Source organism: Atractosteus spatula, chromosome 9 (assembly GCF_055471065.1).
Source record: "Atractosteus spatula isolate fAtrSpa1 chromosome 9, fAtrSpa1.hap1, whole genome shotgun sequence".
NCBI classification, from domain to species: Eukaryota; Metazoa; Chordata; class Actinopteri; order Semionotiformes; family Lepisosteidae; genus Atractosteus; species Atractosteus spatula.
Window position 1 is genome coordinate 15,643,628 of NC_142714.1, and position 14,648 is coordinate 15,658,275.

At 38.0% G+C, this 14,648-nt stretch overlaps 1 protein-coding gene across 2 annotated transcripts in view; it reads left to right on the forward strand.

Moving 5' to 3' along the window:
* dpf3 (double PHD fingers 3) overlaps positions 1 to 14,648 on the forward strand; it is a 70,467-nt gene that overhangs the window by 16,881 nt on the left and 38,938 nt on the right. For both annotated transcript variants that reach the window (XM_088925868.1, XM_088925869.1), the window contains exons 2-3: positions 12,775 to 12,935; positions 13,725 to 13,832. In XM_088925868.1, the coding sequence (XP_088781994.1) occupies positions 12,775 to 12,935; positions 13,725 to 13,832 (269 nt within the window). The remainder of the gene's footprint in view (positions 1 to 12,774; positions 12,936 to 13,724; positions 13,833 to 14,648) is intronic.

The following is a 14,648-nucleotide window of genomic DNA, read 5'->3' on the forward strand; positions in this document are numbered from 1 at the left end:
TTGGACCGCTCAAATGTTTTTTTTCGGCCACCGTTGTTTGTCAAAACATTTCTTCCAGCTGAGAATTTGCTCTGCGAGGTACTCTTACCAGTTGCCACATCTCCAAATCCATATACTGTACCATTGGTCTGCAGTGATCCATCGACTTTAAAAAGAAATCATTGACCGAAGAGATTCAGGTCTTGGCGTGTTTGGGATTCAAAATGTTCTGTGACTGAAAAGAAGTTACTCAGAAAGACCTTAATGTACGTAAACCTCCAACTGTACTGTAGTTAAGTAGATATTTCAGGGAACATAACAAACAGCATTTCATTAGTGGACTGGATGCAGCATGTTTCTCCCTTAATGGCTTTTGGCTGGTTTTGAAAGAAAATGGTCTTATTCCCAATTTTATCTAAAACAGAGTTCATGAATTTCATCCTTCATGCCAATTGGATAGTTGGTCTCTTGAGCTTGAAATAAAATGTATAAAGATGGTCTCTGACCTTTCAATTGACAGAAAATATACAGACAATGTTGTGCAGAGCAAGCCGTGTTTTTAGTGAACAGATTAAAGGGTTTCAAATATTACAGTAAGTTTCCCAGGGGCCTTGTGTTTAATTGTGTCAGTGTGCCACTAAGAGAAATTGTTAGAGAAAAATGTTTTTGATTACTCATGATAATCTTTCTGAGATTTATAATATTATTTACAAATATGTTGTAGTGAACCAGTTAAATCAACACATTATCCGATGTGCTATATGTGGAGTTTATAGAGGCTGATAAGGCTAAGTGTGAAATGCTAACTTCAGCTGTTTGAGTATGCCAGGAACTTTTTTCATCTCTAAGGGTAATGTAGTGACCTTCACAAATCTATCCACAACAGTTTTTGAGTAGCAGAGTTCTGTTACTTTTTTATAAACATTTTTGTATATAGCAGTTTTGATATTTATTATTGGACTGTGAAAGACCGTTATATAGTTTTGTGTTGCAGCATATTCTGGATTGACAGTACTGCAGAAATATTTAACTTTTTTTCAACTAAAATTTTTCAACTGAAAGATGCCTTTTCCAATAGCCTATTGCTTGATTATCGTACCTATCCCTAGAGGGGGCTTGAAACAGTACTATATATTATTCATGCTGTCCTGTATCCCAGAGGACAGCTTGTTGTATTTTTTACAATATGTGTTTTGATTTAGTTTGCTGTTCTTTTTAACAATTACTTGACATGTTATCCCTTTTATATATCAATTCAGATCTTGCCAGGAACTAAGTGAAGCAGAAAATGATGATTTAAACAAGAACAACAGGACTGAGAATTGTGCAAATTGCATCTAATGAGATGCAGCGAAAAAATAAAGTTCTCCTGTACGCGGGATCATGCTTCTGCTTTTGCAAGCTAAACAGGCAGTGGACCATAGAGAATGCATGTTGAACACATCATCAACAATCTCCTTTCCGCTGAAGTTTAATCTGTTTTATTGGGAATCTCTCTTTGAATAATACAGAGCGTGAGTTACTCAAAAAACTGTTTATTCCCTAGCACACCTGCAATTATCAGACACACTTTATCAAGTTGCATCTTTTAACATTTGCAACAACTTGCACAAAACAGGGACTTTGTTTATTTGTTTGACCTTGATAAAAAGCCAGACAAATGGAAAAATAAAAGTCCTAGGGCCTGTATTTTATCCTTGTTCATGTTTTCTTGATAAGTGGTGTGAAAATCTAGTTTTTGCATTGTTGTTACTAAGCATGAAAGGTCAACAGAAGGAGGTTATTCAGAAATTGCCAAGGAACTTGTAAAAATAATATCAGTGTTTATAATCATTGTTTGTTAAGCAGTGACTGAAACAAACCACATTAACAATATTGTGTTTAATTGTGTGGCATCATAGTTCGAGACTAAATATTGTGTCTACCAAGTAATAATATGCATTTACAGAAGTATTACCAGGGATCCCATCCAAATGTTTCTCAAAAGAATATAGGGTATTGGCTTCAACAACAAGGCTGGGTATCCTGTTCCACACTCCCACCTTTTTTGAGTAAAGAAAATCTTCCTGTTTTCTGTTTTAGCTAGCCTTCCTTGTTGTTGTTGTTTGCCCTCTGGTTCATGTTTCACTGTTCTTTCTCATGAAGTCTGCTGCATTGACTTTGTCAATGCCTTTGAGTATTTTTAATACTTTAACAGGTCCCTTTGTAATTTTGTCTGTTCTGCACATGAAAGATTCAGTTCCTTCAGTCTGTCATTGTAGGATATTCACTTAAGCCCCTGAATGTAGCTGGTTGTTCTTCCCTGGACTGATTCCAGACCAGCAATATCTTTTCTCTAATGTAGCGACCAAAATTGTCTACAATAAGTCCTAAATGAGCCCTTACTAGTATGCTATACTTACTGCCTTGCAGTTCTGGGGTCCTAGGTCTAATTACTGGGGTACTACGTGGGAGTTTGTATGTTTTTTTCTGTGTTCCCGGGTATTCCAGTTTCCTTTAACATTCCAAAGAAATACTGGTAGGTTAATTGGCTTTTGTGTAATTGGTCATGATGAGAATGTGTGCGTGTTTGTGTCTGTGTGTGCCTTGCGATGGACGGCTGCCCCTTCCAGGGTGTCTCTCTCCTTGCACCTGTTGCTTTCTTGGTTAGGCTGTGGCTTTCCCTGTGACCCTGTACTGGATAAGTAAATTAGAGGATGAATATCCATTCATCCTCTAATTTTTAATGCTCTTTATTTAGCAGTGTACTTTATAATTTCTAATGTACTTTATAATATTTTAGTGCTCTTTATTTAGCAGTGTACATAAAGCCTTGATTATCTACTCAATAACTTAAGTTGGTCATTTAATTTAAGTGGATACATATTGCAACACAAGTTAAAATTACAGAAATCAAAATCATTCTTTAAAGCTTGGTATTTAGTCCGCAACATGAATTACCCTATTAATTAGAAATAACGTGGCACCATTCTCATTTGAAAATGAAATGCAACAAAAGCATTGTCACGGAGCAGCGTTATCTCAGTCATCTGTGACAGTGTGCACAGTGGGTGTGTGACTTAGATACTAATAGGAGAGAGGAAAAGGTACAGGCATCTGCATGAGACAGCAATAGTAAGACCTGCTGTGGCTGTGTTCAACCATTCTCTCTATATAAAGGTCAAACACACTCAGGCATTAATGTCTAATCGACAAGTTGTAAGACAGACTATTTAAGGATTACAGTTAGACCGCCGAAAAGGATAATATTCCCCTTATTTTAAAAGGGAGGAGCAGGCTGGCTCTCTTGTAGGTAAAAAGGGTAAAGAAGGGTTTGCTTTCTCAGAAGGTTAAAGTTAGAGGGGAGCAGCACAACACTGCTCTCGTGACATTTAAAAATTAAGTTTACCTGGAAATCTGGTGAGGCAAAAGCAGGTTAGAAACCGAGTCAGGGTGGAACTTTTTTACACCAAGGTTGGTCCAATCTCTCCCCCTTCATTCACCTTTCACCATAGCTCATAGTGATGGCTTTATTGAGGTTACAGCAAATAGGGAGCAGGTATCCTGTAAAAGAAAGTACGTATGTGTAGGTTCTCACACTATGCTACAAAGGGAAGAGGGCCTGCCACAGGCATTTAGACATGGATTGTGGAAAATGCATTAATGAATGGTGGCTGTTAGTTACCCTTGACTAAGTTAACAAATTTGAAGGTATTTAGAAGGGAAAATGAACAGGCTATTCTCAGTTGAGGAGTGAAAGGAAATGAAGGTTTTCTTTAGTGTGTTCATGGAGTGTGAATCATGATTTTAGAAAGATAGTGGCTTTTAACTTTACATAATCTATTGTATTTTATCGCATCTTGTTAGAGGGATGAAATAAAATCTAACATCAAAGATCAAAGCACCAATGGCATTTTTAACTGTAGAGGCCTTAAGGAGGAAGGGGCATGAATTTGTGAACAATGTAAAGCTCACACACAGCTATAAAACCAATTATCACCTTAACACAGTGGGGAAAATGGATGCAGATATCTTGTGTTGTGATTTGCACCTTCATGCAGTTTTGCATGTCTGTTTTGCAAAGGGATTACTAGTCTGCAGTTTTAGTAGTCCCTAGTGAATAAAACGTAAACATTTACAAAAAGGCATTTTATCATTGTAAAAATGAGAGTTTATTGTGAAACTTTTAAAAGGCTTGTGATACAAGCCTCTAACAGAAAAGCAGAACAACTGTGATTTTAATTCACTGTTCTCAATATTAAATATTTGCTTCCCTTACTAAAGTGTCAATGAATAGCTCCTACTCTTTGTAATTATTCACAACAAATTTCCCTGATTTTTATGTGTGGCAACTGAAATTGTAGTATTGCCACAACTGTAGCCACAAGCTGAATAGAAGACTGAAGAAAAGACTGAGTTTGATAGAAACCTGAGTGGTAGATCTTAGTGGTAGTGTGTCATGCAGCCCTGTCTTTATCACTCTTGTGTGAGATTTGTTGTAAAACTAGATTGTAAGTAAAGTAACACCTCAGCTGAAGATTTTCATTGGTGCACATGTTTTTTTTTCCATAGTAACAAGTTCATCTTTAAAAGTCTTGACGGTTCTTCATTGATCAGATGTCGCAGATTTTTCATTCATATTTAAGGAGTTCTCTAAAGTCATAAAAGGTTTTACTAAAGCATCCTCTCTCATCTGATACAAAACTGGAAGTCTTGAGAAAGGCAGAAACTGGTCTCTTCCTTTTAGTTAGCTTAATGTAGCTTAACAGTTTCTTACCATCTTTCTGGTCTCCAGCATTTTAACGTCTTATGTGAAATCCAGTGTCCTGGCTGTACCCTTCTCTTGCTTTCTGGCCACAGATCCATGCTAACCAGACAGAAGTAAAGTTTTAAATATCTTTATTTATGGGAAGAAAACATAGATATAAAATAACTAATGTACTATAGTAATTTGGTTGTTATGCAGCTTAGCTTTACATTGATCTAAGTATACAAAGAGGATTAATACACAACAAGAACAATGTTAGTTACCTTCATGTTAGATTACTCTAAACTTCTGAAATATTATAAGTCAGATATTTATGAGATTTAATCTTTCTGCTTCACGTTTGTAGCACTGCTTTAGTCACTGCTACATATTGTTATCTGTGACTGGAAGCACAGTCTGTGAAAGAATTTCATCTTGTTCAAGAAGGTGATGGGTGGAATACCTTGTTATTTTATTTCTTAGAAATAAATGCTTTATTTCTGAGAATGGAAATGGACTGTACATGTTTTCCCGGCATCAAGAGTATCTAATATGAGATATGTGGAAAAATGGAAACTGCCTTTGGGAATAGAAATTCATTCAGTCTTGTTTTATTACCTTTGTTCCAATTGTACTGTAAAAAAAGATGTTGCCTTAAACTTTATTGGAGAAAACTGTGAACTGAGAACCAAGTCTTTAAAATTCTTAAAGTCAGCCCAGGACGGTCTGACTTTCTTCACATTTATTAGTGAAACTAGAGCCTATTGACACAGGTGAAAACCAATTTCCACCTGGGAAGCCAAGTGGGAATTCCAATTCGGAAGCCATTCTTTCCTTAAAAGGTTGTGGGTGTTTGAAACAAACTGCTAGAAGTGTTGTTGAGGCCAACTCCCAAGGGACCCTTGAAAAACAGCTGGATGTGATGCTTGGATTCATAAACTGCTAGCCAGCTTATGATTAAAGTGAGGTGAATAGTCTCTTCTTATTCGTAAGCTTTCTTGCATTCTTATAAGTGCGCAACACAAGGGCACTGTACAACACTGAATTTTTTAGACACAATCTTTTTCTTTGACTTGAAAAGAAGTGATGACTTTGTGTTCCTGACTGCCACTGGCACTGAGTACTAGAGACACACTACAGAGTGCCATGTCCTGAGGTTACAAACCTCGTCTTGGTGCGCTTTCATCAACCTGTAAAATGTAATGAGACCACATGCCCCTTAAAGCATGAACTTGTCCTGTCAGCAGGCCAAATCTTAGAATTTTGTGAAGGAGAAAAACTGCTTCTGTGAATCCCTATCTTTCTCCAAGACTCTTAGAGTGGGGAATTTTTATTTGCTCTCGCTGAAAATGTATGAATCATGTTAAAAAGACAAATATTTGAATTGTGGAAGGAAGACTTACATGTAGAAAACACAACTGGCAATTACTGTCTCTCATAAGATGGTTATAATAAATAAAGTTGTTGTGGGAGCCCTCAGACCTGAATAACTAGCCTCAGTATAGATTTTGCCCTCTGGGTTAAAAACAGGACAAAAAGACCCACTTTCTGTCTGAAATGTGACGATATCATCTGTGTTTATAAGCATACAAAAAAAAAGAAAATCAGGGCACAGATGGTGGGTAGAGCAGTTGCTGCAGGGTGCATGCAGACAGAAATATTTCAGATGAAATAAGGGTGTTTTTCCCTTCACCCCACAAGTATGAAAATTGAAACAAAATCTTTCACGGGTTTCAGATAATTCTGAATTTATTCAGATAATTCTGAATTCTGAATTCTGAACCTAGCTATCTTACCCATATCTACCAACTATTTTATTTGGCATAAAGAGAACAGGGATGACCCAAAGTCAATGCATTTGTGTCAATTTAAATATATTGCACATAAACGATTTCAGTCTGTAGAATTAACAATGTCTTGTTGTGCATGATGCAAGAAAAGCAGACAGTGTCTATCACTTCCATTCCATTAGAACTGGACTTTTTTGCGCACACAGAGGGCTATTGTCTGAGCCTCCAGTTCTCTGTCAGCTGGCATGTAATGTAGGTAGAGAAAATGCCTCCAGCTTCATTCTGAGTCTTCTTTTGTTTTAGCTCCAAGATGCTTAATTTTGAAATTCATCTGCATTTGTATTTTCATTACAGTAAAAAATAACTAAATAACTTTTGAGTAACTGAATAACCTTTGCAAGTAAGTGCACTACATATTTCACATTTTCAAGTTAATATGTGAAATGCTCATGCAGACCTCTGAAACAGGTGAACAGCAAAACTAAAAACTGAGTCAAAATTGAAAAAAAAATATTTTACTTTGGTAATTGTATTGGTACTTGTGCTTTTTAAAGAGGGTTTAAAAACACTATCCTGAACTCTATCCTGAAATTATATTACTAAATCTTAAGGCAGTATTAATAAGTATGGTGTGTTTAAATGATTGTAATGCAATGTAATGGATTGTTTTGTCTTTTCATGGAAACAAAGCTGTTAGTTGTTTAAAATGTGTGGAGGCATATTCATTTGTACCTGAGTGTATTTTAATTTGTCTCCCCCAACCTCAATGAACACAGGGACATGGCGTGAGGCAAAGCTAATCACGAAACAAAATATGAATTTTGGTTGACAGCACAGACGAACAAGATGAAGGTTGTGTGAACAATTGTATTTTGCTTAATTATTGATTGGTGAAATTAAAGCATCCCTCCTGCTATTTAAAGGAATGATCAAGTTCTGGGTCTGAAAATGTGTCATTCACAGATTAGTCCAAATTTTGATATTTTAGGTCAGCACAGGTCTTTTATAGCTCAAAGCCTAACACAAACCCTTTGTGATCTGTAATTCTCCTCTAGTCCTGCCCTTCAGAGTACCTGGACCTACAGTTTGGCTCCTTCCCTCCCTAGCACAGAACCTCACCCTGCCTGCACTCAGAACACTGGGGCTCTTTGTGTCAGCGCTGGCCCTCGCTTTTCTCTTTGTGAGAAGCGACATTCCGAACATTTCTGTGCATCTGCTGGACGAGAGAGCCGAGATCTAATCAGGGAGGGGAAATAGGATGCCTCTGTTCATTCCTGCTCCAGCGAGCAGGGCCAGCCAGCTGGAAAGAGACTTCAACCCACTTATTCAGCACCTATATTGGGGGAGGGGGTTGTACATATAGTCTGGGTCAGGTTGTAGGGAATGATGACCCGTTCGCCTTTCCTATTGTACCTTTACAGAATGGCACCATGTTTCTTTGAAGGAATGCGAGTTGCAACTGGAAACATGCCGTTCAAATTGATGAGCTCAACAGCAATGCCATTGTTTTCAAAGTCCGCAAAGAAGCAGCCAGAAGCAAAGCTTGGAGTGGGGTCAGTTGCACTATCATCGGCTGTGCTGCCATTGAATGATCTACGTTCAAAATATGATGCATGTGTCAGGAACTTTGTTTTTATTGTTTCTCATTTGTGCTGCTGTTTATGATTAGTTATGATATTGTAAAAAAAAGTAAAATGGATGGCTTTATATAAAGAACAACATCAATAATAATGTGTATAAAACTCTATGGATACTGACAGATGTGTATGTCTTATTGATACTACGGCTTTTTGATTTAATAAAATGTACACCTTCATGACTTTGTTAGAAGGGTGTTGACCTTATCAATCCATCAAAAAAGTGGTGCTTTGCTCATTCTAATCAATTTTGCAGTGAAGTTTTGGCAAGAAGCTATACAAAGATCAATTCTGTAAGATCAGGGGACGCATTGTCATCAAAACGTTGTTTAGGAAAGATTCTAAAATGGCCAGCTGCTAGACCGGTTCCTCATCTGAATCTCATGAGCTGTGATGCAAAGCTAAAAGAGAAAAATAGTTTCATTCTTTGCTAACAACATGACCGGTGTCTTCAGAACACTGAACGGATTAAATAAAGTCGATTTCATCTAACACAACATTATGATACTCGGGGAAACAAGCTGAGAATTGATTCAAGGTGACATTTTTTTTTTGCTTTAAGTTTGTAATACTTGGATTGGTGTCATAAGCCATGTTGTTGATCTGCCACGTAGAAATTGTTTGAGAATCAGCCTGGTAGATTAGTACCATCATCTAAATTATAAGACATGGAGAATGACAGACATCTGGAGGTCCTGTTTTCATTGCAGAGTGTTCCTATTGTATTTAAGAAGGTGAAAGACAAGTTGAGTTTAATGTAGAAAGTTTTGAGTAATTGCAATGTTGATCAATATTATGGCAATGAAGTGTCTTATTTTGCCAGTGTTTGGGTATAATCGTGTGATTTCTTGATTTTTTTTTAGTGAAGAAAGACTGCAATGCAGAAGGGGAAGAGACCTGATTACTTTTCAAAAATACTTTTGGTTATGTAAATAAACTTTAAATGTTTTGACAAGAAATGCCTACGTCAGGGTAAATGGCTTGAAAGAACTACTGAGAAACCTATATACTTACAACTGTTAATATTAAAGGTCAAATTATGCAAGATAAGACAATTTCTATTAACGAAGAACTATATCTTTATAGAATGTATACGTAATCAGATGAGTATAATAGAATTGCAAATGGGCATAAATTAATTAATTAGTTTAAAGGTGTTATTAAACTTGGTCAAATGCTGTGTTGTTTTCTGCTGTTTCCAATTCAGTATTATGTAATTACTAAGTTTAATGATGCCATTGTCACTAATGGAGTTGCCTACATCTGACATATAGCTAAGCATAAATTTGAGAAAGCTGGATGATATTGTCAGAATCAGTCTGATTTGTAAACTGTTGCACATTGTAATAACCTTTGTAACACCAGATAAGGGTTATTAAAATGCAATTAAATAATTAGTTTACAATTGGTAATGAATCAAGTTTCTGAATAAATGCACATAATTCAATTAGCATCAATAAAATAAGGCATTTCATTATCCTTTATAAAAAGAAGTGGTCTCGGATAGAATTCAATATCATCTAATTAGGAATAACGGTTTCAAGGCAACGAATCCAAATGGCAGTCACCCTCCCTCCTCAGTGATTTAACATTTTCTGTCCCAAAATACCTTAGATATGAAAATGGATGCTAAACTTCAGTGATGTGGGAAGATAGTAGGTTACATATCTCAATGTGGCTGAACACTGTAGTATTATAGTATTATACTCATACTCATCTGAACACTGTAGTGTTAAGCTATTCTGGATTTAAGAACATGTTTAACTTTGCAAACATAAGCTTTGACATCTGGCTATTGAATCATACACATTACTCATTTAGTACTACAGGTTATTACACTTTTGATGAGCAAATTGTATTATTTAGTAATATGATCAGTGTTTCAGAGAATTGCATTTCATGGCTTCATTAGGTTGAGTACCAAGCTCCGCATGTGTCCTTAGCTCCGCATAATTAAAAACATAACATATCTGTTTGCATGTTTGTGTTACACTTTGCTATCGCAGTTCACGTTGCAGCTTGTAGTGACTCTTGATGAATGAGCCCCTTTGTGCGTAAACTGTTATGCGACATTGTAAAAGGTGGATTGGACAATAAGCAGCAAATCATCACATGTGGAAAATTACTGTAGCCTCGCAGTTAAGCAGACATGTCCTTTCAGAGAGCTGCCCAGGGCTGTAGGAGGGCTTCTGGTGCCACGTTCTTGGCTGTTGCTGCAGCTGTGTCTTTGTGCTCCCATTCCCTGAGCCCTTGATGTCATACAGTGATTTATACAGTCGGCTGCATTGGTGTAACCTGGTTTGCTTTATAATCACTGCTTTAGGAACGCCAGTCTCGGAAAATGCCAGACGTTTCATAGCCTTGCCATTGGTTTTCAAAGACAGTAAATCCTGATAGTGAAAGGTAATTTGAGTTAATTGACCTTGGTAGCTGTATTGCTGCAACAGTAAGGGTTTCCTTTCGGTTGGCAATCACTCTGTCTTTGTACCTAAAAGGCTCTGCTTGTGTTATAGTCAGACATTATACAAATACTCTGAGACACAAAACGCACAAGCAGATTGTTTTTACAATCCTGATTTGGACATGGATAAGCAGGTGGTTTACAAGCAGAACGGTGCAATTTCGGGTCCTAGTGTAAATGTAGTTACAGATGTAGGGCTGCTGTGTTGTATCGGACAGCTTTGCACAGTGTGCTCTGCAATCCAGTGGCTGCTGGCACAAACCCAAACCAAGTTCCTCTGGGAACCCTCCAGGAGCCCTCTGCTCTAATCCTGTTTCCTAGTGCTTTTATTACCTACTCATCCATTGCCTGCCAGCCAGGAGAAATTATTACACTATATTCGGTTTCACAATCGTAAAGTAATTAAAAGCCATAAATTAAACAAACAAAATACATTTTAGTCTTGATAGTGTGTGTGGGGGCTGTCACATGAAAGAGACAAGCACATAAAAAACTGCCTCGAGTGAGAGAGGACCCTTTGGCTCATGAGAGCACACTTAATTCCCATAATTCAAGTGACCGTAACATAGTGTCTAGCGTCTTTTTGATTACTGAGTGAATATTTTTTATTTAGTAGCCTTGAATTCTAAGCATTTGTACTTGACATGAAGGTGTATCTTTCCTTCACTTATGAAGCTGCCATTACTAAGCTTTCTTTCATGTCCCCAATTTTTCATAGTTGAACAAAGGTTCACTTTGTTCAGGATTATGAAGGCTCTAATGAGAATACCCTCGGCTATCATCTGTTAAAGTTAAAACTATTGTCTGTCATAACAATTTACTGTGTTCATTCTCCTGCACTTTCTAAGACTTCTTTGTCCTTAGACATTTTTTCTAAGGATGTCTGAGGAGAAGTCTCTGGACTGTTCTTCACCTTTAATTAGGCAATCAAGAAGCCTAACTGTATAATACGAGACTAGGGGTTGCACAACATATCATATCTTCAATGACTTCAACAGTCTGCAACAATTGAACAAAAATGTATTCACAGTAATAGTTATGGATTATCCTTAGAAACTGGATTTAGTGAATCTTCTCAAAAATACAAAGTGGACACTTAAAAATTATAGGCATATGGTACATTTACATATTTCTATATATTATTAGATACCAGATTTACAGCTGTGCTTTATTAGTGCATGTGTGAAAGTACAAACGAGCTGTGATAAACTTGCGTACATTTTCAAGAAGTGAAAACATGCAGGCATTTAAATGTAAATAGGTGATTCAAATTGTTTGCATCTGGTATAGTTTTCAATCTCTTAAAAAAAATGGCAAAGCATCTGCAGGCAAACCACTGCAGGAGAGAAAAAAAATAGAAGACAAAATTTAAGAATTATTTTAGAAAACAGAAAATGTTGAACATTTAAATTGAATTAAAATGATTGGCTTGTCAGTCTAATTACAGCTGTCACGCGGGACAAAATATCCTTTTGAAATCTGCAGCTCTTTTGAATATCTGGTCCAAAGTCCCTGGTTAGAAGATCACATTCCTAATATAAATTCAGCAGCCATGCCTGAAATAAACCTGCCTCAAAGTCAAGCTGAGTGCCACAGCTTCCTGATCTCTTGGGGTGCCTGTCTCCCGCATTCCTAAAAGGGGAAAGCTGCTCTGCCTCTGAGCTCATTTGGGGAGCATTCAGCTGTAGAAAACAAACTTCTCTGTCTCCTGCAGACAATCTGGAAGGGATGGACAGGGGTGCCAGCTGTTCTGTGCCTGATAAAAAATGGCTGTGTACCATCTAGAAAAGGAACTTACGGAATACAAAATCCAATTTTTTTGTTTGAAGCGTGGGATGGAATGAGGCTGAATATGAGGTACTGGGAGATGAGATATAGTGACTGAACCTGAGCCTCTGGTGAAACAGAGTAGAGAAACCGCTGCGCACATTTATGATTGCACAAACTGTATTGTTCTTTTCTGTACTAAGGGAAGCAGAAAGACAGTATTTTTAGCTATTGTTTTGACCTCTGGAATTTGTGTGCATAGATTTGCTTGACTTAACAGGCTTAAGACATTCACACTGGCTAACTTTCGCTCTTGTAAAAAAAAAAATCTCATCACGCACTTCTGTTTGTAAAAAAAACTGTGCAAACTCAGTGCGGTGGCCGATCTATTTCTGTCTGCATTGTGTCCCTCAGGCTCGGAGACCAGTTCTACAAGGAGGCCATTGAGCACTGTCGCAGCTACAATGCCCGTCTGTGTGCTGAGCGCAGTGTGCGCCTGCCGTTCCTGGATTCCCAGACCGGGGTGGCACAGAACAACTGCTACATCTGGATGGAACGGCGCCACCGTGGGCCAGGTGAGCGCTGATGCCAGTAGAGGAAGGGTGAAGGAGGGCCGACTCAGAAAAAGCTTATCCCTGTTAATACAATTCTAATATTCATCGCAGACTCTGAGTTCTACTTCACAGCTACTTCAGTCCAGCTGCTGCTTCAAACAAATATGCAGGAAATAAAAAAATTCCAAGTGTTTCCACATCCTATTTCATTAAGAGGCTATCCCTTAGGACTGTAGTCCTCCTGGGAAGGTTTCTGTTTAGTCAGGCCTTTGCCTTTCAGAGACAGGCTTTGTGCTTTTAGGGGATGTTGACGATACCCCTTTTAAGAAGGAAAACAGAATCCCCAGTGAAATGTTCAAATGAACAGAACGCTCACTGAAGGGTTAGACCGATATATATCTTTGCCTCAGGTTACGACATATACTTTGTGGTGGCCGATGTCTTTCAAGTTTCAGTGTTTCCTGTTTGTCGTGCGACAATAGCGCTCTGTGTTTTCTGAACTCGACTTGGGAATGGCACAAAAATTGGAGAAACTCTATAATGCATTTGGAATCCCATACTCTGACCACCAAATGGAAATCTACTATACTTCAAAGCAAATCATATAAGGCATGAAAAATAATGATCCCACAGTGACTGAGAAAATAATATCATACTTATAGTAATCTAAATTCCTAATAATCTTACAGAGCAAGCCTACAAATGAATTATATGGTACAGACATCAAAGAACAATGTATGACTCAGCTTCCTTCTGCTGGCCAGTGGAAAAGACAGCCATGTTGGTTTGACCGTGACTGTGTTTGTTTAGGTGTGGCTGCAGGACAGATGTATACCTACCCTGCTCGCTGCTGGAGGAAGAAGAGACGGCTGCATCCCCCCACAGACCCCCAGCTACGCCTTTGCGAGCTCAAACTCGGTAGGAGAAAACGCAACATTTGGTGTCTTCGATATCTCCCCCACCTTCAGTAGTTACTGTTCTCCTCAGTTTGGGCCTCTCTTCTGCTGTAGAACAGCTTAGTTTCCCCCCTAACACTACACACACATAAGATAAGATCACTTTATTAGCCATATACAATTTCTTGCATTAGTAATTTGTCTTTTCGAATACCCCAGCTTGCTCTCCATGAGACACACAGGCACACAGACAGGGAGAGAGAAGCTTGGGGTCAGAGCACAGGGTCAACCATTTATATGGAGAAGTTGAGGTTAAGGGCCTTGCTCAGGGGCCCAACGGAGGAGGATTCCTCTGCCGGCTGCGGGATTTCAACCAGCAACCTTCCAGCCACAGGCGCAAATCCTTAGCCACACTGCCACCTCTTCGTTCATCATTCAGGGATTCAATCACATCATTCAAGTATTAGATTCACAATCTAATGTATTCAGTCAGGACTGTATGACTGTGGCAATTTGTGTTCTATCAGATGAAAACACAAATGATGAGATGAGAACACAGACGAGTACATTTTCACTTTCATGAAAAGGGTATTAGGGTACAGATTTTTCTGTCAGAAAAGGGATATAATGTTTGAATTATTGGTCTTCAAACTAAAGGCCACATAACCTTCAGTTCACCAATAGCAAGGAATTAGAATCAAGAGAAACAAGGATGTCTGCTGTTCTAAACAGTAATGAAATAAACATTTAAAAACACAAAATCATCAATTACCTATCTACTTAGAAAGAGCCCTGGAATGAAATGGCTCTGTGTTGTAGCTCTAATACTACTACATAA